The following is a 24,534-nucleotide window of genomic DNA, read 5'->3' as shown; positions in this document are numbered from 1 at the left end:
GAAGATTGTTTACATTATTCTATTGCTGTGTATATGATTGGTATGATTAGAATAGTTGTGTAATCTGCAAAATAGCTAATTGTACTTAGATGGAAGATCGTTTATCTATATGTGGAACAATAATGGATCTGAGACTGAGCCTTGGGGAATCCCAAACATTTCTTCCCAGTTAGAATACTAAATCCGTACTACAATGGTGAAATCTGGCACATATGAGTCAAATACCACATCAAAAAAAGTTTTGCACCACCTCGGTTCCGAAACCTGTACAGAAAATTGGAATAGAGATCAACATAAACATCATTTCTGCCCTTTTTAATGCTCATGAAAACCACACACTGCATGTTGTACCACCATATAGTGAGACCTTCAGAGGTGGTGGTCCAGATTGCTGTACACATCAGCACCTCTAATACCTAGTTGCACATCCTCTTGCACTGATGCATGCCTGCATTGAATCCACAAGTTCTAGATTGTCCCACTCCCCAACGGCAATTCGGCGTAGATCCCTGACAGTGGTTGGTGGGTCACATTGTCCATAAACAGCCCTTTTCAAACTATTCCAGGCATGTTTGATAGGGTTCATGTCTGGAGAACATGCTGGCCACTCTTGTTGAGCGATGTCGTTATCCTGAAGGAAGTCATTCACAAGATATGCACGATGGGGGCATGAATTGTCGTCCATGAAGATGAATACCTCACCAATATGCTGCCAATATGGTTGCACTATCAGTTGGAGGATGGCATACACGTACTGTACAGCCGTTACGGTGCCTCGCACAACCACCAGTGGCGTACATCGGCCCCACATAATGCCACCCCAAAACATCAGGGAACCTCAACCTTGCTGCAGTCACTGGACAGTGTGTCTAAGGCATTCAGCCTGACTGGGTTACCTCCAAAGATGTCTCTGTCGATTGTCTGGTTGAAGTCACATGCGACACTCATCGGTGAAGAGAACGTGATGCTAATCCTGAGTGGTCAATTCAGCATGTTGCTGGGTCATCTATACCACACTGCATGGTGTCGTGGTTGCAAAGGTGGACCTCACCATGGACGTTGGAAGTGAAGTTTCGCACCATGCAGCCTATTGCGTACAGTTTGAATTATAACACAACATCCTGTGGTTGCACAAAAACATTATTCAATATGGTGGCATTGCTGTCTGGGTTCCTCTGAGCCATAATCCGTAGGTAGCAGTCATCCACTGCAGTAGTAGCCCTTGGGCGGCCTGTGCGAGGGTTGTCATCGACAGTTCCTGTCTCTCTGTATCTCCTCCATGTCTGAACAACATGGCTTTGGTTCACTCTGCGATGCGAGGAACACCTACCTTGTTGAGAGCCCTTCCTGGCATATAGTAGCAGTGCGGATGCGATCGAACCGTAGTATTGACCGTCTAGGCATGGTTGAACTACAGACAACATGAGCCGTGTACATCCTTCCTGGTGGAATGACTGGAACTGATCAGCTGTCGGAGCCCCTTCGTCTAATATGCGCTGCTCATGCATGGTTGTTTACACCTTTGGGCGGGTTGAATGACACCTCTGAACAGTCAAAGGGTCTGTTTGTTTGCAACTTTGGGCGGGTTGAGTGACACCTCTAAACAGTCAAAGGGACTGTGTCTGTGATACAATACCCACAGTCAACATTTGTCTTAAGGAGTTCTAGGAACCGGGGTGATGCAAAACTTTTTTTGGATGTGTGTAGTACATAATAAAAATCACTTTGGCTGATCTAATGCAAACTTCATTGCAAAATATTCTGTTATTTTAAACAATCAATTTTGTTTTCAGCAGGGGAAAAACATCGCAGATGCAGTGAACAGTTTCATTGAGAAAATAAGTACATCATCAGACAAGAGAAATAAGGTGGCACGAATTTTCTGCAACCTCACAAAGGCATTTGATTCTGTAAACCATGTTTACAAACCTAAATAGAATGGCATTAGCAGTAGTGTCCTACAAAGACTTAAATCCTACTTATCAAGCAGAAAGCAAAGAGTTAGCATCTCTTCAAATTTCGCATATTATTTTTCTGACTGGAAAAAAAAAAAAAAAAAAAATATATCTCAGGGTGTTCCACAAGTTTCCATATTAGGCCCAGTGCTATTTCTCTTCTATGTTAATGACTTAATATTAAATATCAGCTCCCCATAAGTTCTGTTCACAGATACTTCTGTCTTAGTTGAAGCTTAAGATTTGGAAAAAAAATCCCAAATCTGTGATCAGGACCCTCAGTACCTTATAAACTTGGTTTCAGCTGAATGGGTTGAATCTAAACATATCTAAGACACACATGATGCAGTTCAAAACCAAACAGTCAAAATGTGAGCAGATTAAGTGTGTACACAACAACCATGATATAGAAGTTGACTCAGCTGAATTCTAAGGTTTAGGTGTAGATAAAAATTTGAGCTGGTGGGCACACATTGAATACTAGCAAACAAACTGAGCAGCTTTGCATTTGCAATGCAAATATTATGAACCGCAGAATGAAATTTTCACTCTGCAGCGGAGTGTGCGCTGACATGAAACTTCCTGGCAGATTAAAACTGTGTGCCAGACCAAGACTCAAACTCGGGACCTTTGCCTTTCGTGGGCAAGTGCTCTACCATCTGAGTTACCCAAGCACAACTCACGACCTTTCCTCACAGCTTGAATTCCACCAGTACCTCATCTCCTACTTTCCAAACTTCACAGAAGCTCTCCTGCGAACCTTCCAGAACTAGTACTCTTGGACGAAAGGATATTGCGGAGACTTGGCTTTGCCACAGACTGGGGGATGTTTCCAGAATGAAATTTTCACTCTTCAGTGGAGTGTGCGTTGATATGAAACTTCCTGGCAGATTAACTGCGTGCCAGACCGAGACTCGAACTCGGGACCTCTGCCTTTTGTGGGCAAGTGCTCTACCATCTGAGCTACCCAAGCACAACTCACAACCCATCCTCACAGCTTCAATTCCACAATATCCTTTCTTCCAGGAGTGCTAGTTCTGCAAGGTTCGCAGGAGAGCTTCTGTGAAGTTTGGAAGGTAGGAGATGAGGTACTGACGGAATTGAAGCTGTGAGGATGGGCTGTCAGTCATGCTTGGGTAGCTCAGATGGTAGAGCACTTGCCCATGAAAGGCAAAGGCCCCTATTTGAAGTCTCGATCCGGCACACAGTTTTAATCTGACAGGAAGTTTCATTATCAACTATAACTGAAATGGAAACACAAAAAGTAGCATATAAATGCTACTTTGAATCCATTATTAGGTATGGTATTGTTTTTGAGGGTAACTTGACAAACATAGTGTAGGTCCTTAAAATAAAAAATAGTCGAAATATGTGCACTGCAAATCACAAAGAACCATGTCGACCATTATTTAGAAAACGTAAAATATTAACTCTGCCATCCTTATACATATAATAAATTATTATATTTTTATACACCAGACATTAATTATTCGAAGGAAACCATTTTGTCCATTCACATGACACTAGAAAGAAAGAAAATTTTATGCTCCCCACCCACTGCCCCAGACTATGCCCAGGGACCTCAGTACATGGGACTGAAAATTTGTAATAAATTAAAAGGGAACAAGTTGATGCAGATGAATTTAGGTCCACTTAAAAGAAAGCTACATGACTGACACTATAGCATTACTACTCATTGGATGAATTCATGCAGGACAAACTTGAAATTTGGGCTGGATAAAATGTGTTACATATTCCAAGAAATATCCTTATAGTGTTATTATTTATTGTAGTTCTATTATTTATTAATGTAAAAATCATTGTAACTGTATTATAAATTTTTTAACATGTCTCCTATAGGCAAACCAAATGGATTGCAAACGTATGTCATGAAATGAATAAAACACAATTCACAAAATAATAATACGCAGGAGGTGATGGCAGTAGTCATATAGCCACTTCAAGGAGGGCTAGGTTGTCAATGGTGGAGTGAGACCTTCGGAACCCATACAGAACATTGTGATTCGGTGTCAGTAGTTACTGACAGCTCTCGTATAATCCTCCTTATACAGGGGTTTAACAATAGCATATTTGAGACAGTCTGGAAAAATCCCTTGACCTTGTTAGGCATCACTTAATTCAGATACGACAGGGCTTATTATGTGAAAACAACCTTTAGTACTCTATTGGAAACACTGTCAAATGCAGATGAGCTTTTATTTTTGAGAGATTACACTTTTCTTGATTTCAGAAGGTGAAGTTATTTATACATTCTTATGGTTGTATTTTATGAGAGTTGCTCTATCAACACACTGTTTTGACTTCTCTATAACTGTTTGTTGCTAGTTTTTCTGCTACATTTAAGAAATGATTATTAAACATATCTGTGATTGATCATTTATAGCCCTTCTACTGAAATTAATAGTGATGTTATCTTGTTCTGAGGTTCTGTGGCTGGTTGTCCTGTCTCTCATTTCACTATATTCCATATAGCCTCAAGTCTGTTGTCAGAATTACTGATTTCTCACTTTATGTGCATGTTCCTTGATTTTTTAATAATTTATCTTGGTACTTTTGAGTAGTTTTTGAACACTCAGCTTCTGTGGGTTATCAATATGGTGAGGGGTGGGGGTTGTACAAAATAAATAAATATTTTAAAAAATTAAGACATGGGACACTGAGCTCAGCCATGTGAACACAAAAGTAGTTGTATTTTGTATAAATAAGTACATCAATCAGACACTCATTTTCATTTACTGACCAGATAGTATACGCATTTAGTGAAAAGCACTATGCTCCTAGACTTTTTAATGATCTCACAAAGGTGTCTGATCGGACCAGTCACACACTACTCCTAAGCAAACTGGATGCTTGCTGTACCAAGTGCAGTCTACTATGAGCAGTTTCACTCATCTATTAAACAAAGTGCAGCTGGTATAAATAACAACACATGATAGACAACAAATCATTCAGATATATAAGTCGCCTCGGGAGACATGCAGGGCGCAACATTACGTCCTTCCCTCATCATTCTTTTTCTTAACAATGTCTCAGAAAACCTACCATCAATAGGAATAGTATTATTCATTGATGTCCGCAACTCGTGGTCTTGCGGTAGCGTTCTCGCTTCCGGCGCAAGCCGCCGAAGTGGCGTCAACTAAAAAGGACTTGCAATACGGTGGCCGAACTTCCCAGCATGGGGCCTCCCAGCCAACAATGCCATACGATCATTTCATTTCATTTTCATTCATTGATGATACAAACCTCTCTTGTAACATTTCTCGGAAGCAGATCAGAGCTGACTGCGTTGAACACAGTGTATGGCACGTGCACTGCCTTTATGGTAACAATCCCTTACTTAATATGGCCAAATAGCTCATATAATATGTGCATAAAAGAATCATGTAAAACAAACAGAACCACTAGTTATAGACAACAAAATTACTTAGTAGATCAGTGTAGCTAAATTCCTTGGACTGTGGGCAGATAACACTACAGTGGAATATAATGTGGAAAATAAGTAGCCTCTACTGTACCTTTAGAGTGCTCAGTCAAAGGTGTGCTTGATTTCTATTAGAATTGTGAACTTTGCAATGGTTAACTCAAATCATTTCAGTGAGCATTCATTTCTTGGGGTCAGTAGATAAGAAAAAAATTTATAGAAAAATAAATTATGAAGATCATATTATTGCAATCATGCCATCACACACACCTAACAAACCAATCTTCAAAGAACTGGGGATATTATCTGTCCCGTATATCTACATCTACATATATACTCTGCAAACTACTCTTAAGTGCATGTCACAGGGCATCTCACATTGTACCAGTTGTTATAGGTTCTTACCGTTCCATTCATCTACAGATCACAGGAAGAATGATTGCTTAGACAGCTCTGTACACACCACAGTCAGTCTCATCTTGCCCTGTGATCCCTACAGAAGCAACATATTCCTACTGGAGATCAACTTATGTCAAATGTAACTTTAATTTTGACCATAGTACAATAACCTTGGATGTTATGATAGTTAACTGAAGTTAATTCTTGTTATAACAGGTAATCTCTTTCTTCTATGGTATACATATATTTAAAAACTATTGTACTGAAAATATATGTATATTCAGTAAATGCTTCTTTAACAATTGCTACAACACATACCCCACACCATAAACATGATATTGTGACTAAAATAACTCAATAAACATACAGTTATGGTTATGACAGACTTAATGCTGGGAGACTTCTTAGGAAACTATGTTGGTCAGGGGAGGGCAGTGTTCATGACAAACAAATAATATGAGTAGCAATCCAAAGAGGGTGATAAAGTTGTAAATAAATATATAAAAGCAGAAGAAATATAATGCAGGTGTGATTGTAGATAGGTATGGGATTCACAAAAAAAAGGAGGCATTGCACAGCAGACTGACACATCATGGAAGGCAAGTCATTCGTCAAAGCTAAGTCTGATATTTATCTTTACAAAATTTTATTTTACTTTAGAAATTTAAATGTTCGTAATTGAACATACATACGCATCAATTCACCAACCTGATTCGAAAATCCTCTTTCCTCGAGACGAGTAGAGACACCGACAAATTTTGATTACTTGCCGTTGATATGCTAACAATAATATATTGATAAAGCGTTTTCACATTGTTCCCTGCGAAATAACGACTGTTGTCAGGACATAAAGTGCGTGATGTTCTCGAGTACTCTAGTCTGAAAGGGAGGAGAGAGAATAACATATGAGTGGGTTTCCATAAACGTTCTTTAATCTGCATGGCAGCAAAAATTTATATACAAAATCTTACGAATCTGATTCAGTCTCCACAAGAAGAGGCAACTGCCAGGACAAGACACCTTTTTGCTGTCTTACGACAACAAGTACTGGAAAACTTCGGTTGGAATCCTTGCATTCTACGGTAATTCTTGCTGGCTTATCTATCATATCCTGTAAACAACGCAATATTTACAGCTTAAAGGAAATTCAGTTAAAACGACAATTTTTTGTTGAAGTTGTACCTACCTCTGAGGCAGGAAACTGAAAAATGTATTCCACTGTCCTGTTGACATTAAAGGTATAATAGTCTGAATAGTTTCCATTTAAAATTATGGTCGAGAGGTTCTTGTTTTCAGTCTGCTGTTCAGTTCCGTGTAGTAGCTGTACTAAGTGGACCAAAACACACGACAACACAAGACAACACGCACGACCCATCATTGTTATTTATTACAGTTCACTTATGTGTCATTTTCAAAACAACAGTTCATCACCTTTCTAATTCATCGTAAGGATTATAAACAGTACGTGTGATCGCGCCCATCACATAAACAACCACGCTACCAGCTGTTCATGACACTTCCTCTGTTCCTCATTGCGCGAGTGTCATATAAACATTACCTTGCATCCTTCCTCTGTTTTGACAAACGAATGTCGATTTAGGCGACTAGTTCTAGCACGGCGAAAACCGATCAGTTTTCGAATTTAGTACTCTTCCCAGACCTTCAATTGTTAACTGCTGTACTGTTTTGACGGCGATTTGCTCGGATGGCTAACCAGCCATGGTATTTTTTTCTTTTTTTGCATGTGATTGATTCTTTTTTCTTCATCTTTGTCATTTCTATGCGTTTGCCATCATACTTTTATTTATGGAGCGTTTAAAGCTCCAGTAAAATTTTGTTGATCGGTGCGTCCAGAAAATAATTGTTTTAGTAACACCATGCATCCTGAAGTTGACGTGTTTATTAGCAACTACACCTTGGTGGACCCTGATGTTTATCAATTATGGGTAGATGGTTGTTCGTGTAAGTGTACGTTGTGCGAAATGATCTTCCGCAAGAAGCAACTAACATTTGCAAAATAAAAATGAATGAAATTTGCTTCACTCCACAGCTCAAGAAGCTGTGAACGCATTAGACGCGAAAGGGGTCACGAAGCAGACTGGTGCAACAAGGGAGTTACTAACATCTGACGTTCTTGATCATTATCGTACTTACAGCTTACTGGAAAGGCTTCTGTACAATCCACCGAAGCTAGAGGAGCAGCTCGCTTTTCAGATTGAACCACAGACGAAACGTCTTCTGATTGAAAAGTAAGAGCACTCATTCTTTCTTTTGAAGGAACCTGTAGATATTAAATTTGCCACCACACTTAACCAACAATTGTACATAGAGTTAAAGCTTTCATATTTCCACACAGTGTTGTATATTAATTTCTGGATGGCAGCACAGTTACATTTATTATTGGTTATTGTCTATTTCAGGTACTATGACTTTGATGATGAAGTTATAAGAGAACTGTTGGGGAAAAAACTGTCTTCTCGACATCGCAAAGACTTGGATGAAGTCAGTGAGAAAACGGGAAAATCATTGAAATCCTGTAGGTTAGTCATATTGATGATGATAGAGCTTTATGTGCAGTCAAACATGAATAATGCTCTAGTAATACACTGATATGTGTTGATATTATTAAACATTAAAATAACTATAATTTGATGATGGTGTCATCTCATAAGTTTGGTTTTAGCAGTGTTAGCTCAAGGCTCTTGTGTAATTGCTTAATTTGGTGATGAAAATGGTAGAATATTAATTTGTGTACTTCTATTCATTGATGTTCTATGAAACAATTTTCTGGGCTAGACACAAAGCATTTGTTACACAGAACCATGCCGAGGTTTAAGGATAATATCTAGTGTCCATATTCCCACTTTACAGGCCAACTGTTCAAAAAAATTAGGTATTCTAACAATATATTCACAGTGCATTAACTGTGTTATGTAGTTTGTTGTGAAGGATGATGCACCATTTGAAAATAATAATAATAGTAGTCATAAATATAACAGCAGCAACAAAACTAATCTCCACTGTTGACAACATAAAATTATTCTTGCAGAAGAAAGAGTAACATATGCAGCCTTAAAAATATTCAGCCACCTTCTTTTTGGATTAAAGGAACTAGCAGATGCTGAAAGTTAAAAGGAAATTGCAATCATTTCTAGTTATCAACTCCTACTCCATAGATGCATTTCTGAGTAGACAGTGTATATGTGACTAAGCAATATAAATTGAATTTTGTTGTAGACTAAAAACAAAAAAATCCAGTTATGTAAATGGCCAACATGAGAGCAGTGCTTTCACAGAGAAAATGTATCTGAATAGTAAACCTACTGAGAAACTCGGGAGACACCACACTGAATTAGCACTTTCGAAGTGGGCGAGAGCTCTTACTTGCACTGTTGTGTAGAGATGAGATTAGATTCAGTTTTTGTTCCATAGACCCAAAAAATGAGATGATTCTCATGGGTGTTGAACATGTCAAAAAGTATAACATAAAAACAAAAAACATTTGAATATAATAGGCCTACTTACTACCCTGATCATTTGTCAGAAGATTATCGAAATAGGTGAATAGAATGCAGTAAATTGAAACAGCTCATATTTACAGAATTAACATGCTGTCAGAATGAAACGTTGTTATGCACTATTAACAAATGTATCACACACAAAATACCTAATCTTGACTTTTGTGACCAAATGCTGTCAAAACTGAAATCTAACAGGCATTTTTACTTAAGCTGGCTTAATAGTCTCTGTTAAGATATTCATCTGTGGAGTAGAAGGAGTTGCCTATCAAAAGGTCTTTCAAACTCTGTTTAAACTGTGCTTTATCAGAAACCAAGTTTTTGAAGGTTGCTGGCAATTTATTGAAAATATATGTTCCTGAATATTAGACGCCTTTTTGGACCAAGATAAGTGACTTTAGGTCTTTCTGTAGATTGTTCTTATTCGTAGTATTGATACTAAGTATTGAGCTCTTGGTGGAAAATAGAGATGTATTACTTACAACAATTTTCATCAAGGAATAAATGTACTGAGAAACAATGGTTAGAATACAAAGTTCCTTGAATAGGTTTCTACATGATGTTCTTGAATTTACACCACAAATGATTCTTATCACACACTTTTGCACCCTAAGAACTTTTGCTCAGTTTGATGAGTTGCTCCAGAAGATGATCCCATATGACATAATAGAATGAAAGTAAGCAAAGTATGCAAGTTTTTTTTTTATTATTTTTATATCTCCTACATCTGGCATCATTCTCACTGCAAATACAGACTTGTCTTTGAGCTTAAGCATTTCTGAGGTATGCCCTTCCCTACTGAATGTATTATTGAGTTGTAATCTCAGAACACTGTCAACCTCTTCGATCTGCATGTCTTCATATGTTATAAGCATGCTGGAAGGAAATCTCTTATACACTGAGTTGTTTCAAAGTTTAATGACACTGAATTAGCTTTAAAACACATGATGTTGTTGTTGTGGTCTTCAGTCCAGAGACTGGTTTGATGCAGCTCTCCATGCTACTCTATCCTGTGCAAGCTATTTCATCTACCAGTACCTACTGCAACCTACATCCTTCTGAATCTACTTAGTGCTTTCATCCCTTGGTCTCCCTCTACGATTTTACCCTCCACACTGCCCTCCAACACTAAAACGGTGATTCTTTGAAGCCTCGGAATATGTCATACCAACTGATCCCTTCTTCTAGTCTAGTTGTGCCACAGATTTCTTCTCCCCAATTCTAGTGAATACCTCCTCATTAGTTAAGTGAACTACCCATCTAATCTTCAGTATTCTTCTGTAGCACCACATTTTGAAATCTTCTATTCTCTTCTTGTCCAAACTATTTATCGTCCATGTTTCACTTCCATACATGGCTACACCCCATACCAATACTTTCAGAAACGACTTCCTGGCACTTAAATCTATACTCGATGTTAACAAATTTCTCTTCTTCAAAAACGCTTTCCTTGCCATTGCCAGTCTACATTTTATATCTTCTCTACTTCGACCATCATCAGTTATTTTGCTCCCCAAATAGCAAAACACATTTACTACTTTAAGCATCTCATTTCCTAATCTAATACTCTCAGCATAATCTGATTTAATTCGGCTACATTTCATTATCCTCATTTTGCTTTTGTTGATGTTCATCTTATATCCTCCTTTCAAGACACTGTCCATTCCGTTCAGCTGCTCTTCCAGGTCCTTTGCTGTCTCTGACAGAATTACAATGTCATCGGCGAACCTCAAAGTTTTTATTTCTTCTCCATGGATTTTAATACCTACTCCGAACTGTTCTTTTGTTTCCTTTACTGCTTGCTCAATATACAGATTGAATAGCACCGGGGAGAGGCTACAACCCTCTCTCACTCCCTTCCCAACCGCTGCTTCCCTTTCATGCCCCTCGACTCTTATAACTGCCATCTGGTTTCTGTACAAATTGTAAATAGCCTTTCGCTCCCTTTATTTTACCCTTGCCACCTTCAGAATTTGAAAGAGAGTATTCCAGTCAACATTGTCAAAAGCTTTCTCTAAGTCTACAAATGCTAGAAACATAGGTTTGCCTTTCCTCAATCTATTTTCTAAGATAAGTTGTAGGGTCAGTATTCCGTCATGTGTTCCAACATTTCTACGGAATCCAAACTGATCTTCCCCGAGGTCGGCTTCTACTAGTTTTTCCATTCGTCTGTTAAGAATTCATGTTAGTATTTTGTAGTCGTGGCTTATTAAACCGATAGTTCGGTAGTTTTCACATCTTTCAACCGTGCTTTCTTTGGCATTGGAATTATTATATTCTTCTTGAAGTCTGAGGGTATTTTGCCTGTCTCATACATCTTGCTCACTAGATGCTAGAGTTTTGTCAGGGCTGGCTCTCCCAAGGCTGTCAGTAGTTCTAATGGAATGTTGTCTACTCCTGGGGCCTTGTTTCGACTCAGGTCTTTCAGTGCTCTGTCAAACTCTTCGCGCAGTATCATAACTCCCATTTCATCTTCATCTACATCCTCTTCCATTTCCACAATTTTGTGCTCAAGTACATTGCCGTTGTATAGGCCTCTATATATTCCTTCCACCTTTCTGCTTTCCCTTCTTTGCTTAGAACTGGGTTTCCATCTGAGCTCTTGATATTCATGCGAGTGGTTCTCTTCTCTCCAAAGGTCTCTTTAATTTTCCTGTAGGCAGTATCTATCACGTTTCTACATCCTTACGTTCTCCTCTAGCCATCCCTGCTTAGCCATTTTGCACTTCCTGTTGATCTCATTTTTGAGATGTTTGTATTCCTTTTTGCCAGCTTCATTTACTGCATTTTTGTGTTTTCTCCTTTCATCAATTAAATTCAGTATCTCTTCTGTTACCCAAGGATTTCTATTAGCCCTCGTCTTTTTACCTACTTGATCCTCTGCTGCCTTCACTATTTCATCTCTCAAAGCTACCCATTCTTCTTCTACTGTATTTCTTTCCCCCATTCTTGTCAATCGTTCCCTAATGCTCTCCCAGAAACACTCTACAACCTCTGGTTCTCTCAGTTTATCCAGGTCCCATCTCCTTAAATTCCCACCTTTTTGCAGTTTCTTCAGTTTTAATCTGCAGTTCGTAGCCAATAGATTGTGGTCAGAGTCCACATCTGCCCATGGAAAATTCTTACAATTTAAAACCTGGTTCCTAAATCTCTGTCTTACCATTATATAATCTATCTGATACCTTCTAGTATCTCCAGGCTTCTTCCTTGTATACAGCCTTCTCTCATGATTCTTGAACCAAGTGTTAGCTATGATTAAGTTATGCTCTGTGCAAAATTCTACCAGGTGGCTTCCTCTTTCATTCCTTATCCCCATTCCATATTCACCTACGACGTTTCCTTCTCTTCCTTTTCCTACTACCGAATTCCAGTCACCCATGACTATTAAATTTTTATCTCCCTTCACTATCTGAATAATTTCTTTTATCTCATCATACATTTCATCAATCTCTTCATCATCTGCAGAGCTAGTTGGCATATAAACTTGTACTACTGTGGTAGGCGTGGACTTCGTATCTATCTTGGCCACAATAAAGCATTCACTAAGGTGTTTGTAGTAGCTTACTTGCATTCCTATTTTTTTTTTTATTAATTACTAAACCTCTTCCTGCATTACCCCTAATTGATTTTGTATTTATAACCATGTATTCACCTGACCAGAAGTCTTGTTCCTCCTGCCACCAAACTTCACTAATTCCCACTGTATCTAACTTTAACCTGTCCATTTCCCATTTTAAATTTTCTAACCTGCCTGCCTGATTAAGGGATCTGACATTCCACGCTCCGATCTGTAGAATGCCAGTTTTCTGTCTCCTGATAACAATGTCCTCCTGCGTAGTCCCCGCCCGGAGATCCGAATGGAGGACTATTTTACCTCCGGAATATTTTACCCAAGAGGACGTCATCTTCATTTAACCATACGGTAAAGCTGCATGCCCTCGGGAAAAATTACGGCTGTAGTTTCCTTTTGCTTTCAGCCGTTTGCAGTACCAGCACGGCAGGGCCGTTTTGGTTAGTGTTAGAAGGCCAGATCAGTCAATCATCCAGACTGTTGCCCCTGCAACTACTGAAAAGGCTGCTTCCCTTCTTCAGGAACTACACGTTTGTCTGGGGTCTCAACAGATACCCCTCCGTTGTGGATGCAGCTGCGGTACAGCTATCTGTATCGCTGAGGCACACAAGCCTCCCCACCAACAGAAAGTTCCATGGTTCATGGGGGAGGGGGGGGGGGGGGTTAAACCACATGCAGATGATACAGACATTGTAATAAGTAGCAAGTTGAGTACAGATTTAGAAATGGCTGCTAATCAAATTTTATGAAAGCTTTAAACCACATAAAGCTTTCATAAAATTTGATTAGCAGCCATTTCTAAATCTGTACTTAACTTTCTACTTACTACAATGTTTGTATCATCTGTAAACAAAACACACTTAGTATTTGGCAAGATAACAGATGAGAGGTCATTAATATACACAAGAAAAAGCGATGGACCCAAGATGGAACCTTGAGGAACACCACATGTAATTAATTCCCAGTGAGATTAAGACTGACTGCTTATTGTGCAAGTGTTTCATAACACCATTTGTTTCCTGTTAGATAACACTTGAACCATTTCCATGCTTTCAGTAGCATAGCTACTGGTAGCGTCGCCCAAACCGTACAGGTCTTGGTGGAAGAGTCAGATAAAGTGTGTATCACAGTGCCCTTTCTTCCTTTTTCCCATCCAGTTTATTCCCTTTGTTTTGCAAATGTGCACTTGGTGGATATTTGTATACAGTCTGTATAGGAGAATGGCACTTTTGAATCTAAACCAGGAATTAGCATTTCCATTTAATATGAGTACTGTGCAAGCTGAACTGAGCAGAAAATCACTGCAACCGACCTAACTTCTCATGTCATGTATTGTTGCTCTTGTGGAATCAGCCAGAAAGACGGAGAGGGTGGCACGAGCTGTGGGCAAGCTCATTGGCACTTGAAAGGTTTGCCAGGTGCAATACCATCCATGGAGAGGATGCTGTACCCAACTGCAACCATGTGGAATCAACACGAGTAGTGGCAGTTTACTGATTATAACTCCGCACTAATGAATGTAATTGCAGGTTCCAGGTATTGCTAGTATTAGTGGGAGGTGCATCATAGATACCAGAGCCAGTCACTCTCTGTTTAAGCTGGGCAGCCCTTGGACAACTGGTATTGGATATATGGAAAACAAGTGTTGCTGGAAGTTGTTGCTGTACTGTTGATGTCTGCTGAAACAAGTACAAAAACATCTTTCTATGCTTTGCAGTGTGGAACATTTGCACTATGATGCAATGCTTCCTGGACACCTCTGGAAGTTCTCAAGGTCCATGCAAAACACTTGTCGTCAACCTGTAATTACCCGAAACGAGGCTGCAAGATGAGGGATTGATTCTGATATATTTTAAAGAGATAGGAGGGAGGGGGAAGGGAAAGGACATTGGCAATCCCAGACAAGATGGTGTTGGATTTGCTTTTGGCAACAAACTATTTTAGATGACTGAATGCTCGACTGGACTCTCAGAATTCATTATGACTTTGTGTTTGTCAGCGAGCAGTGGACCTGAGACATTTATAGCTGTATATGCTCCAACACTAGTCGCGGCTGTGGACTTAAAGGATCAGTTTTATGAAAATCTTATCAAAGTGGTGCAGGAACTGCAGCCTGTGTACATTCTAGGCGACTTCAGTATACCTATAAGATGTGATTCTGCCACTTGGCCAGACTGCCTAAGTATACATGGAGAGGGTGAGATGGAAGGAAAAATGGTTTATGACTGCTTGAATTTTGTGCCATGTACCAGTTGTGCACACTAGTATTTAATTTAAAGTCAAGATGAGGAACAATGTTTCCTGGATGCACCTTTGATCCAAACAGTGGCATCAGCTAGATCTTATTTTAAATAAGTGGAAGATCTGTGCCATTTCCTCCACATGGGCTTTTTTATAGTCCTGTTTATGACACAGAGCCTATACTAGTAGTGTCAAAAGTGCACTTCATATGTAAAAAGATTGATTCTGCTAAAACACCTTGCAGAATCAAGATTAATCTTTGCAAAATAAGGACTCTGCAGCAGTAGGAACATTTGGTGATAGCTCAGGAAGAAGTTGACAATTGGACTTAAATTCACTCATTGCTGAAGGCTGTCAGAAGACAAGTCACTTCTCACAATTATGGCTGACAATAAATCTGGTAGTTTGATAGTGAAGTCCCAGGAGTGGTTACCAGAGAATATGGATGTCCTGAAATGCCTCCTCGGTTCCATGTACCAGGCAACTATCAACTAGCATTCAAATCCTTGAACAATGAAACCTGCATTGATGTAAGCAAAGCAAAGGCATTCATTCATTGCACCATTTCTGACTGGTTTAACACAAACCGAGAGAAACTTGGTGTAGGTGTATAGGTGTGTTTCAATGATAGGAACATCAGTGGAGTGTACTTGGGTATGATTTGGTATCAATCTACCCCCCCCCCCCTCCTACACACACACACACACACACACACACACACACACACACACACACACACACACACACACACACACACGAAGAGTGCCCTACTCAAGGAGATTGATGGAGCAGTCATCATGGGTTGTAATCGACAATTGCAACACTGGAAGAAATACTATTTCAGCCTCTAATCGCATCTGGCAAACATCAGAAAGCAATAGGTGAAGTTCCTCAAACGTCAACTTGGCATGAGATGGACGCCATGCCTGCTAAGGAGGAGCTTCAAAGAGCTGTTGTGCAGCTTAGCTGCAGAAAATGGCCTGGTAAAGATGACATACTGTCAAATGGGTCCTCTCATTTCCCTACAGAATTGTACTGGAGTATTGGGCTGAGTGTACTGTGCCACAGGACATCCCCATAGCCAACACTGTAACTCTACCAAAAGGTAAATGGTATCTCAGCTATTGCTGCTTCCACTGCAGAGTATCTCTGCTTAATATTGTCAGGAAAACATTTCCCATATGGTGCTGGGCAGACTGGAGAAACTTGCATACTTCTAATCATGCATACCCTAAGTCTCAATGTTGCAAGGTGGCGCAGTGGTTAGCACACTGGACTTGCATTCAGGAGGACGACGGTTCAATACTGCATCCGGCCATCCTGATTTAGGTTTTCTGCGATTTCCCTAAATCACTTCAGGTAAATGCCAGAATGGTTTCTTTGAAAGGGCACGACCAACTTCCTTCCCCATCCTTCTGTAATCTGATGAGACTGTTTGGTCTCTTTTCCCCAAGAAACAATCCAACTCAATGTTGGTTTTGAGCACATCAGTCTACTGTTGATATATTCACACTCTGGCAAATTCAGAAAATTACAGTGAGCAGAAGAGTCCATTATTCTCCGCTTTTGTTGAACTAAATAAGGCATTTGATATGGGCAGCAGGAAGGAACTGTATACTTTACTAATGAGGGTAGGGTGGCCTCCAGAACTACTGAAGATGATCAAGGCTTTTCATGATGAAATGGTAGGTGTTGTGATATTTAGTGGGAGGTCATCTGATTCTTTTGTTGTACAGAAACAATTTGTCAATGATGTGTACTGGCACCTACCTTGTTGGTATATTTTTCTCACTACTTCTTAAAGTTGCTATCGGTGAAATAAAATTGGTCATCCATTTGCATACCAGAGCTAATGACAAACTTTAGAACATATTGCTACTCAGATGCAAATGCTAATGCTTCATGGCTACCACGTGGCACAATGGTGAAATGTTGTGTGTCACAGGGAATGGGGATCTCATCTTAACTGCCTGCATCACACAAATGGTACAAACCTCTCTAAAAAAAGAAACACTCAATGTCGAGGTGTGCTCCACATAGATGAGATGCATGGCTGCTGATGCAGATTAGTCATTAGCAGACAACCTCTGAGGACACTGCCACACATTAGTTGTGTAATGATATTCACCATATAGCAGAGATGCTGAGTCACCATAGGCACAACAAAAAGGCTTTCACAATTAAAGCTTTTGGCCATTGGTCTTCTTCAACAATAGACACACACACACACACACACACACACACACACACACACACACACACACACACACACCTGCAGTCTCAGGCAATCGAAACCATACTGCCAATGAGTGTGTGTGTGTGTGTGTGTGTGTGTGTGTGTGTGTGTGTATTGTTGACGAAGGCCAATGCTCGAAAGCTTTAATTGTGAAAGTCTTTTTGTTGTGCCTGTCTGCGACTCAGCGTCTCCGCTATATGGTGAGTGGCGACTTTTCTTCTCAAATATTGTTACATTTCATCCTGGATTTTTCAGTTGTATAGTGCTTACCCAAGCAAGAGGAGCTCTAGCTAGGTGGACACTTGCTTCCGTAGCAGCTTGCAGGGCTTCCATGAAGCCTAAATCTCTTTCCTTTACTCTGCTGGATAGTATTAACACCCAAACCTCAGAAAGATCTTGAGTGACTAGTTCATCTGAGACATCCATGCATTTGAATGCACCAAGTATCACCACACCCTGTGGTTAATAACATATGTATCATTGTCGAGCAAGTAGAAGGTTCTTTCGAAAAATTGTCGCCTTTCTACATTCGTAGCTCTTGCGGGGCACCTTAAACCTGTCAAGAGACACTCCTGATTGAGACACTGCAAGCCTTCCTTGTGAAATAGTTGCTAAATGCACCGTACTTGGAGATTATCCTGTAAACTGTGAGCTCCACACTGGACTCAGTTGTTGTATAGGATATACAGACACAGCAGATGGATGTGTGTGTGTGCACGAGTGTATACCTGACCTTTTTTCCCCCTAAGGTAAGTCTTTCCGCTCCCGGGATTGGAATGACTCCTTACCCTCTCCCTTAAAACCCACATCCTTTCGTCTTTCCCTCTCCTTCCCTCTTCCCTGACGAAGCAACCTTGGGTTGCGAAAACTTGAAATTTATTTGTGTGTGTGTGTGTGTGTGTGTGTGTGTGTGTGTGTGTGTGTGTGTGTGTTTTATTGTGTGTATCAACATACCAGTGCTTTCTCGTCTGGTAAGTTACAGCATCTTTGTTTTTTATGCAATATATAAGTTTTCAGTCTTACAAGGGGACTGTGCCTACTTACGATCACCAATTTCATCCAGATTTATGGTATATGCAGAACTTGGCCAGAAGTGGAAGTGACAAAACTGAGACCTCCAGATGGCCAAGTGTTTAGAGCAATTAGCTTTTTTGACACCATCTGTCGATGGATGAGCCATTTACGTTAGCATAGTTTCAAGGCAGCAATTGGTGCAGCAGAGAGTACAGATCGCTAATCCAAGGGTCATGGGGTCGAGTCCTTATGCTGAAGCACTTTTTATTTTTTTATTTTCGGTTTTTATGTTACTTACACTGCAAAGAAACTGAAATATTGTTCAATATACAATTCTCTTTGCATAAAGGCAAAGTCCCAACTGACTGACTCCCTCACTGACTCATCACCACCCAACCCAAACCGCCAAGGGTAGATGCTTGAAATTTGGAGGGAGTGTTGATTTTATACTGTAGATGTCATATAAGAAGGGATTTCTTAAAATTCCTCCCCTAAGTAGTGAAATAGGGGCTGAAATGTTTTTTTGGAAATGTGTCACTATTGAGTCATTTTTGAAGCCAGATCTACGAAAACTGGTATTTGGTTTCTTGGTCAGAAGTAAAGAAATACATTTTTCACCATTTTTGGAAATTTAAGCAATATGGGAGGGAAATAGTAGGTGAAAGATTTTTTAAAAATAAATCTTTGTTAAAGTGCTACTAAAGTATTTTTAAATCTACATCTGTGAAAATTCGTATTAGACTTCTTGATTACAAATTTAAAAAAAGGTGTTTCAGTGTTTTTTTGGAAATTCAACTCCTAAGGGGGTGAAATAGGAGATGAAATATTTTATGAAATATTTCATTGTGAATGCATTTTCAAACCTAAATCTATGAAAATTTGCATTTGGGTTCTCAGATAGAAATAAATTCATGGGTCACTGTTTTTGGAAATTAACCCCTAATTCCCACGCACCCCAGGGTAAAATAGAGGGTGAAATGTTTCATGAAAATATTTCATTGTAAAATCATTGTTAAGGCTATATGTATGAATATTTGCTTTTGGTTTCTCTGTTAGAAAACAAAGAATAAGTGTTTTACTGTTTCTGGAAATTGAATCCTGAAGGGGGTGAAAGGAGTGAAATAAGGAATGAAAAGCTTTGTGAAAATAAGTCACTATTAAGGCAATTTTAAAGATATAATTATGAAACTAGCTATTTTTTCTGAGTCAGAAAGAAAAAAAATGGGTGTTTCAGCATTTTTGAAAATTCAGCCATTAAGGGGATAAAGTAGAAGATGGAAGTTTTTTTTGATTAGATTTAGATTAGATTAGATTTACTTTCATTCCAATTGATCCGTAGTGAGGAGGTCCTCCAGGATGTGGAACATGTCAGAAAAACAACAATACATGACAAATATTTACAACTAAAACAAATAAGCTAATGTACCATTCCACAGGTCCCAAGTGGAATGATTGTCATTTTTTAATGAACACTAAGAGTCATTTTACAAATACTAATGCACTGAATTTAAAATAAAAAAGTTTTTTATTTATTTATAAGGTAATAAACATGTAATACAACTACTGAAATACTTATTTACAATGAACACATTACTGCACTGAAATGGTGCAGAAGTTAGATTATACTTACACACAACCACACACACACACAGACACAGACACACAAATTTTCAGTGAACACATTACTGCACTGAAATTGTGCAGAAGTTATGTTGTACTTATATACAAATCAGTTGGTTTTACAAAGAAATTCGTCAATGGAGTAGAAGGAGTTGGCCACCAATAAATCCTTTAGGCTTCTCTTAAACTGAATTTCATTGGTTGTTAAGCTTTTTATGGCTGCTGGCAAGTTATTGAAAATGTGTGTTCCTGAATAATGCACACCTTTTTGTACAAGACTAAGTGACTTTAAATCCTTGTGAAGATTATTCTTATTTCTAGTATTGATTCCATGAATTGAGCTGTTGGTTTGAAAAAGTGATATATTTTTAATGACAAATTTCATTAAGGAATAAATATATTGGGAAGCTGTAGTTAATATCCCTAGTTCCCTAAACAGGCTTCTGCAGGATGTTCTTGAGTTCACACCACATATAATTCTTACTGCACATTTTTGTGCCCGGAAAACATTAGCTTGGCTTGATGAATTACCCCAAAAAATAATCCCATATGACATTATGGAATGAAAGTAAGCATAGTATGCCAGCTTTTTCATTTTTATATCCCCTATGTCTGACAAAATTCGCATTGCAAACAGAGATTTGTTAAGACGCTTCAGCAGTTCTGTTGTGTGCTCCTCCCAGTTGAATTTATTATCAAGCTGTAATCCCAAGAATTTAACACTGTCCACTTCTTCTATCGTCTTGTCATCGTATGTTAGACATATACTCTTGGGACACCCCTTACAAGTTCTGAACTGCATGTAGTGTGTTTTTTCAAAGTTAAGTGACAAAGAATTGGCTAGGAACCAGTGATTAATGTCCACAAATATTTTATTGGCTGATCTTTCTAAGACTACACTTGATTTGCTATTTATTGCAATGTTTGTATCATCGGCAAACAAAACAAACTTGGCATCTGGTAATGTTACTGATGAAAGGTCATTGATATACACAAGGAAAAGTAAGGGCCCCAAAATGGAACCTTGTGGGACCCCACATGTAATTAGTTCCCAGTTGGATGATGCCTGATAGCTTGATACATGTCTCTTTCGTAATAACACCCTTTGTTTCCTGCCAGAGATATAAGATTTGAACCATTTTGCAGCATTTCCTGTTACACTATAATATTCTAGTTTACTTAAAAGGATATTGTGATTTACACAGTCAAATGCCTTTGACAGATCACAAAATATACCAGTTGCCTGCAATTTTTTGTCTAATGAATTAAGCACATTTTCGCTGTAAGTGAAGATAGCCTTCTCAATATCAGAACCTTTTAGAAGTCCAAACTGTGACTTTGACAGTATGTTATTTGAGGTAAGATGGTTATAAAGACGACTGTACGTTACTTTTTCGAAAATTTTTGAGAATGCTGGCAACAGTGAAATTGGACGGAAATTTGATGCTATTTCTTTATCTCCCTTCTTAAACAGTGGCTTAACTTCAGCATATTTCAGCCATTCAGGAAATATTCCACTGATAAACGACTGGTTACACAGGTAGCTTAATATGTTGCTTAGCTCAGAATCACATTCTTTAATTAACTTTGTTGATATTTCATCATACCCACTAGATGTTTTTGATTTTAAAGATTTTATGATGGACATTATTTCTGTTGGGGTAGTGAGGGTCAAATTCATATTATGGAAGTTACTTGAAATGTCTGGTCTAAGGTAATCCATAGCAGCATCTACCGAACCTGACAACCCCATCTTTTCAGTAACAGTTATAAAATGTTTGTTAAAAAGTTCTGCAACACTATACACATCTGTCACCAATGTACCATTTACTCTTAATGCTATTTGTTCCTCTTCATGTCTGGTTCTACCGGTCTCCTCCTTCACTATATCCCATATTGTCTTTATTTTGTTATCTGATATGACTATCTTTTCCTTGTAATATATTTGCTTTGACATCCGTATTACAGCCTTTAATATTTTGCAGTATTTCTTATAATGTGCTATAGCATCGACATTGGAAATGTTTCGGATTGACAGATACAGTTTTCTTTTTGTTTTACAAGATACCCCTATTCCTCGAGTGCTCCATGGCTTCTTTGTAGACTTTGCTCTAACCTTGGTAAGTTTTGGGGGAAAGCAGTGTTCAAATAAGGTGAGCACTTTATTAGCAAAAATGTTATATTTTTCATTCATGCCATGAGCACTGTAAACATCAGTCCAGTGAATGTCTCTGAGGAGTGTCCTAAAATAATCAATTTTTGGCTTACTGATTACCCTCTTGAGCTCAGATTTAACAGATTTTATATCCTGTTCAGTATTAACATTTAACAGAAGGAACTGCATGTCATGGTCTGAGAGGCCATTGACTACTGGTTTTGTAATATAATTTTGTTCATTGGACTTTTCTATAAAGGTATTATCAATGGCTGTTTGTGAGCAAGTGGCTATCCTAGTGGGGAACTTTACTGTGGGAATTAAGTTGAATGATAGTGTTACTAACTCAAATAAGTTCTTATTGGGAGAGTCTTTAAGGAAATCTACATTGAAATCACCAGCAACCACTATTTCTTTGTTTTTGGTTGTTAAATGGGCCAGTACAGCTTCAAGGTGGTTTACAAACAGATTAAAGTTACCTGCAGGTGCTCGATATACACTTAATATTATGAAAGATTTTTTGTGAAAATCTAATTCTGTTGCACATGCTGTTCTAGGCAAAATTTATGAATGTCTATGTTCTTAAATTTATGACAGTTCCTGATGAATGTGGCAACTCCTCCTTTCTCCATTTCTGATCTACAATAGTGAGATGCTAACCTAAACCCTGTAACACTTAAAAGTTCTATACCAGTGGTCACATGATGTTCCGAGAGGCAGATTATGTCAGCTGGGTTTGAAGACTCTAATTCATCTATGCAGATAGTTAATTCATTAATTTTATTTCTCAGTCCTCGAATATTTTGATGCAATAAAGATAGCTGACATTTCACATTGACTGAGTTAAAATTGGGTGGAGTTAAAATATCTGCTGACAGTTGAAAATTCTTAACCAATTGCTGTTTATGTTGATGTAATAAGCTGGAATTATGTTTTTTGATTTCTTTCTCAAACTGAAGGTTTGTCTCAGTTCTAACCTCTCTTAAAATTTGCTTTCTTTCTGTCCTCCCTACCCTAAAAAAGGGTCTTTTCTGAATCCTATAACCACGGGTATTTTACCACTCATGACAGTGCCTCCCCCCTTTAACTTTCCTGCTATTTCCCCAGCCAATTTACCCTTCCCCTTCATGTTGAGGTGAAGGCCATGCCTAGTATAATCCCACCTACTGATAGAATCAAAATGAACCACACCAATGTGTGACCCCGCACCCGATATGAGCAGCCGTTCCAGCTCCAAATTAACTCTCTTGACAGAAGAGTTCAAATGAGGTCGGTCATGGCGCCCAAGAACAGATACAAACTCAACACTGGTATGCTTCGATGCTGATGCAATCTTCGCCAGGTCACACTCTATACTGTACCCAGGATCTCTGTCAATATTGTTACCTGCCCCACCCACTATAACCACGGTGTCTTCCTTAGTGAAATCTTTGCAAAGTGATCCTAAATCCTCTGTCACCTGCTCCAGACCAGCACTAGGTTTAAAAAAATTGGTGACCTAGTATTCTGATCCTAGTTCATCCTGCAAGAGTTAGCCAACACCTCTTCCATGGGAACTACCTAACAACAACACTTTCTTTCTCTTTACTAATTTCCCTACATTCTCACTTTTCAATTTGCTGCTGAAAGTTTGTTGTGCCCTGTCTACACCTGTAACTGCTTGAGGCTCACCAGCTTCTAACTGAAGCAACAGGTCAAATCTATTTTCCACATTCACCATAAAGCTGTCAGACAAAGAAAGTTCTAGGCGTGTTCCTCCTGTTGCCTGTTGCCACTTCCCACCTCTCTTTACCCTTCTCCCTCCTTAACCTGTCAAGATCTCCCCTGGCCTTGTCTAACTCAGCCTGAAGGGCAGCAATTTTCCCCTCCTGTTCCAGTTTGCAAATACATCATTGTTAAAGAACTACTAAAGCATTTTTTAAAGCTGCATCTACGGAATTTGGTATTTGACTTCTCAGTTAGAATAGAAAAAAATATATGTTTCAGTGTTTTTCGGAAATGAGCCCCATAAGGGAATGAAATGGGGAATGAAAGTTTTATGAAATTATTTGATAATATTGTTTCACCATGAAATTCAAAGGTAAATCTATGAAAATTTTTATTTGGCTTCTCTGATAGAAATTTAAAAAGATAAGTATTTCACTGTTTTTGGAAATTCAGCTCTCAGGGGTGAAATAGGGGATGAAAATTTTTAAGAAAATATTTCGTTAGATTCAAAAAAATTTTAATGCAACATCTATGAAAAATGATATTTCACTTCTTGGTTAGATATAAAGAAATATATGTTAGGGAATGAAAGTTCCTATGGAAATATCACTACCAGAACTCAAAAGGCCTTGGACTCCAGCTACCAGAATCGCTTTTCGGTCAGAAGTACACACTA

At 38.8% G+C, this 24,534-nt stretch overlaps 2 protein-coding genes across 2 annotated transcripts in view; one reads left to right on the top strand and one right to left on the bottom strand.

The window, feature by feature from the left end:
• LOC126100331 (SID1 transmembrane family member 1-like) overlaps window positions 1-7,186 on the bottom strand; it is a 147,293-nt gene extending 140,107 nt beyond the window's left edge. The window contains exons 1-3 of the mRNA XM_049910944.1: window positions 6,983-7,186; window positions 6,768-6,907; window positions 6,505-6,675 (exon numbers count right to left, since the gene is read on the bottom strand). Of these exons, the coding sequence (XP_049766901.1) occupies window positions 6,505-6,675; window positions 6,768-6,907; window positions 6,983-7,174 (503 nt within the window). The 5' untranslated portion in view covers window positions 7,175-7,186. The remainder of the gene's footprint in view (window positions 1-6,504; window positions 6,676-6,767; window positions 6,908-6,982) is intronic.
• Window positions 7,187-7,360: 174 nt separating this feature from the next.
• LOC126100333 (acidic fibroblast growth factor intracellular-binding protein) overlaps window positions 7,361-24,534 on the top strand; it is a 100,743-nt gene continuing 83,569 nt past the window's right edge. Inside the window, exons 1-4 of the mRNA XM_049910945.1 lie at window positions 7,361-7,518; window positions 7,667-7,758; window positions 7,847-8,045; window positions 8,217-8,336. Coding sequence (XP_049766902.1) covers window positions 7,502-7,518; window positions 7,667-7,758; window positions 7,847-8,045; window positions 8,217-8,336 — 428 coding nt within the window. The 5' untranslated portion in view covers window positions 7,361-7,501. The remainder of the gene's footprint in view (window positions 7,519-7,666; window positions 7,759-7,846; window positions 8,046-8,216; window positions 8,337-24,534) is intronic.

Source organism: Schistocerca cancellata, chromosome 9 (genome assembly GCF_023864275.1).
Source record: "Schistocerca cancellata isolate TAMUIC-IGC-003103 chromosome 9, iqSchCanc2.1, whole genome shotgun sequence".
NCBI classification, from domain to species: domain Eukaryota; kingdom Metazoa; phylum Arthropoda; class Insecta; order Orthoptera; family Acrididae; genus Schistocerca; species Schistocerca cancellata.
Note: the sequence above shows the minus strand (reverse complement) of the source record. Positions and strands in the feature narration are given on the sequence as shown.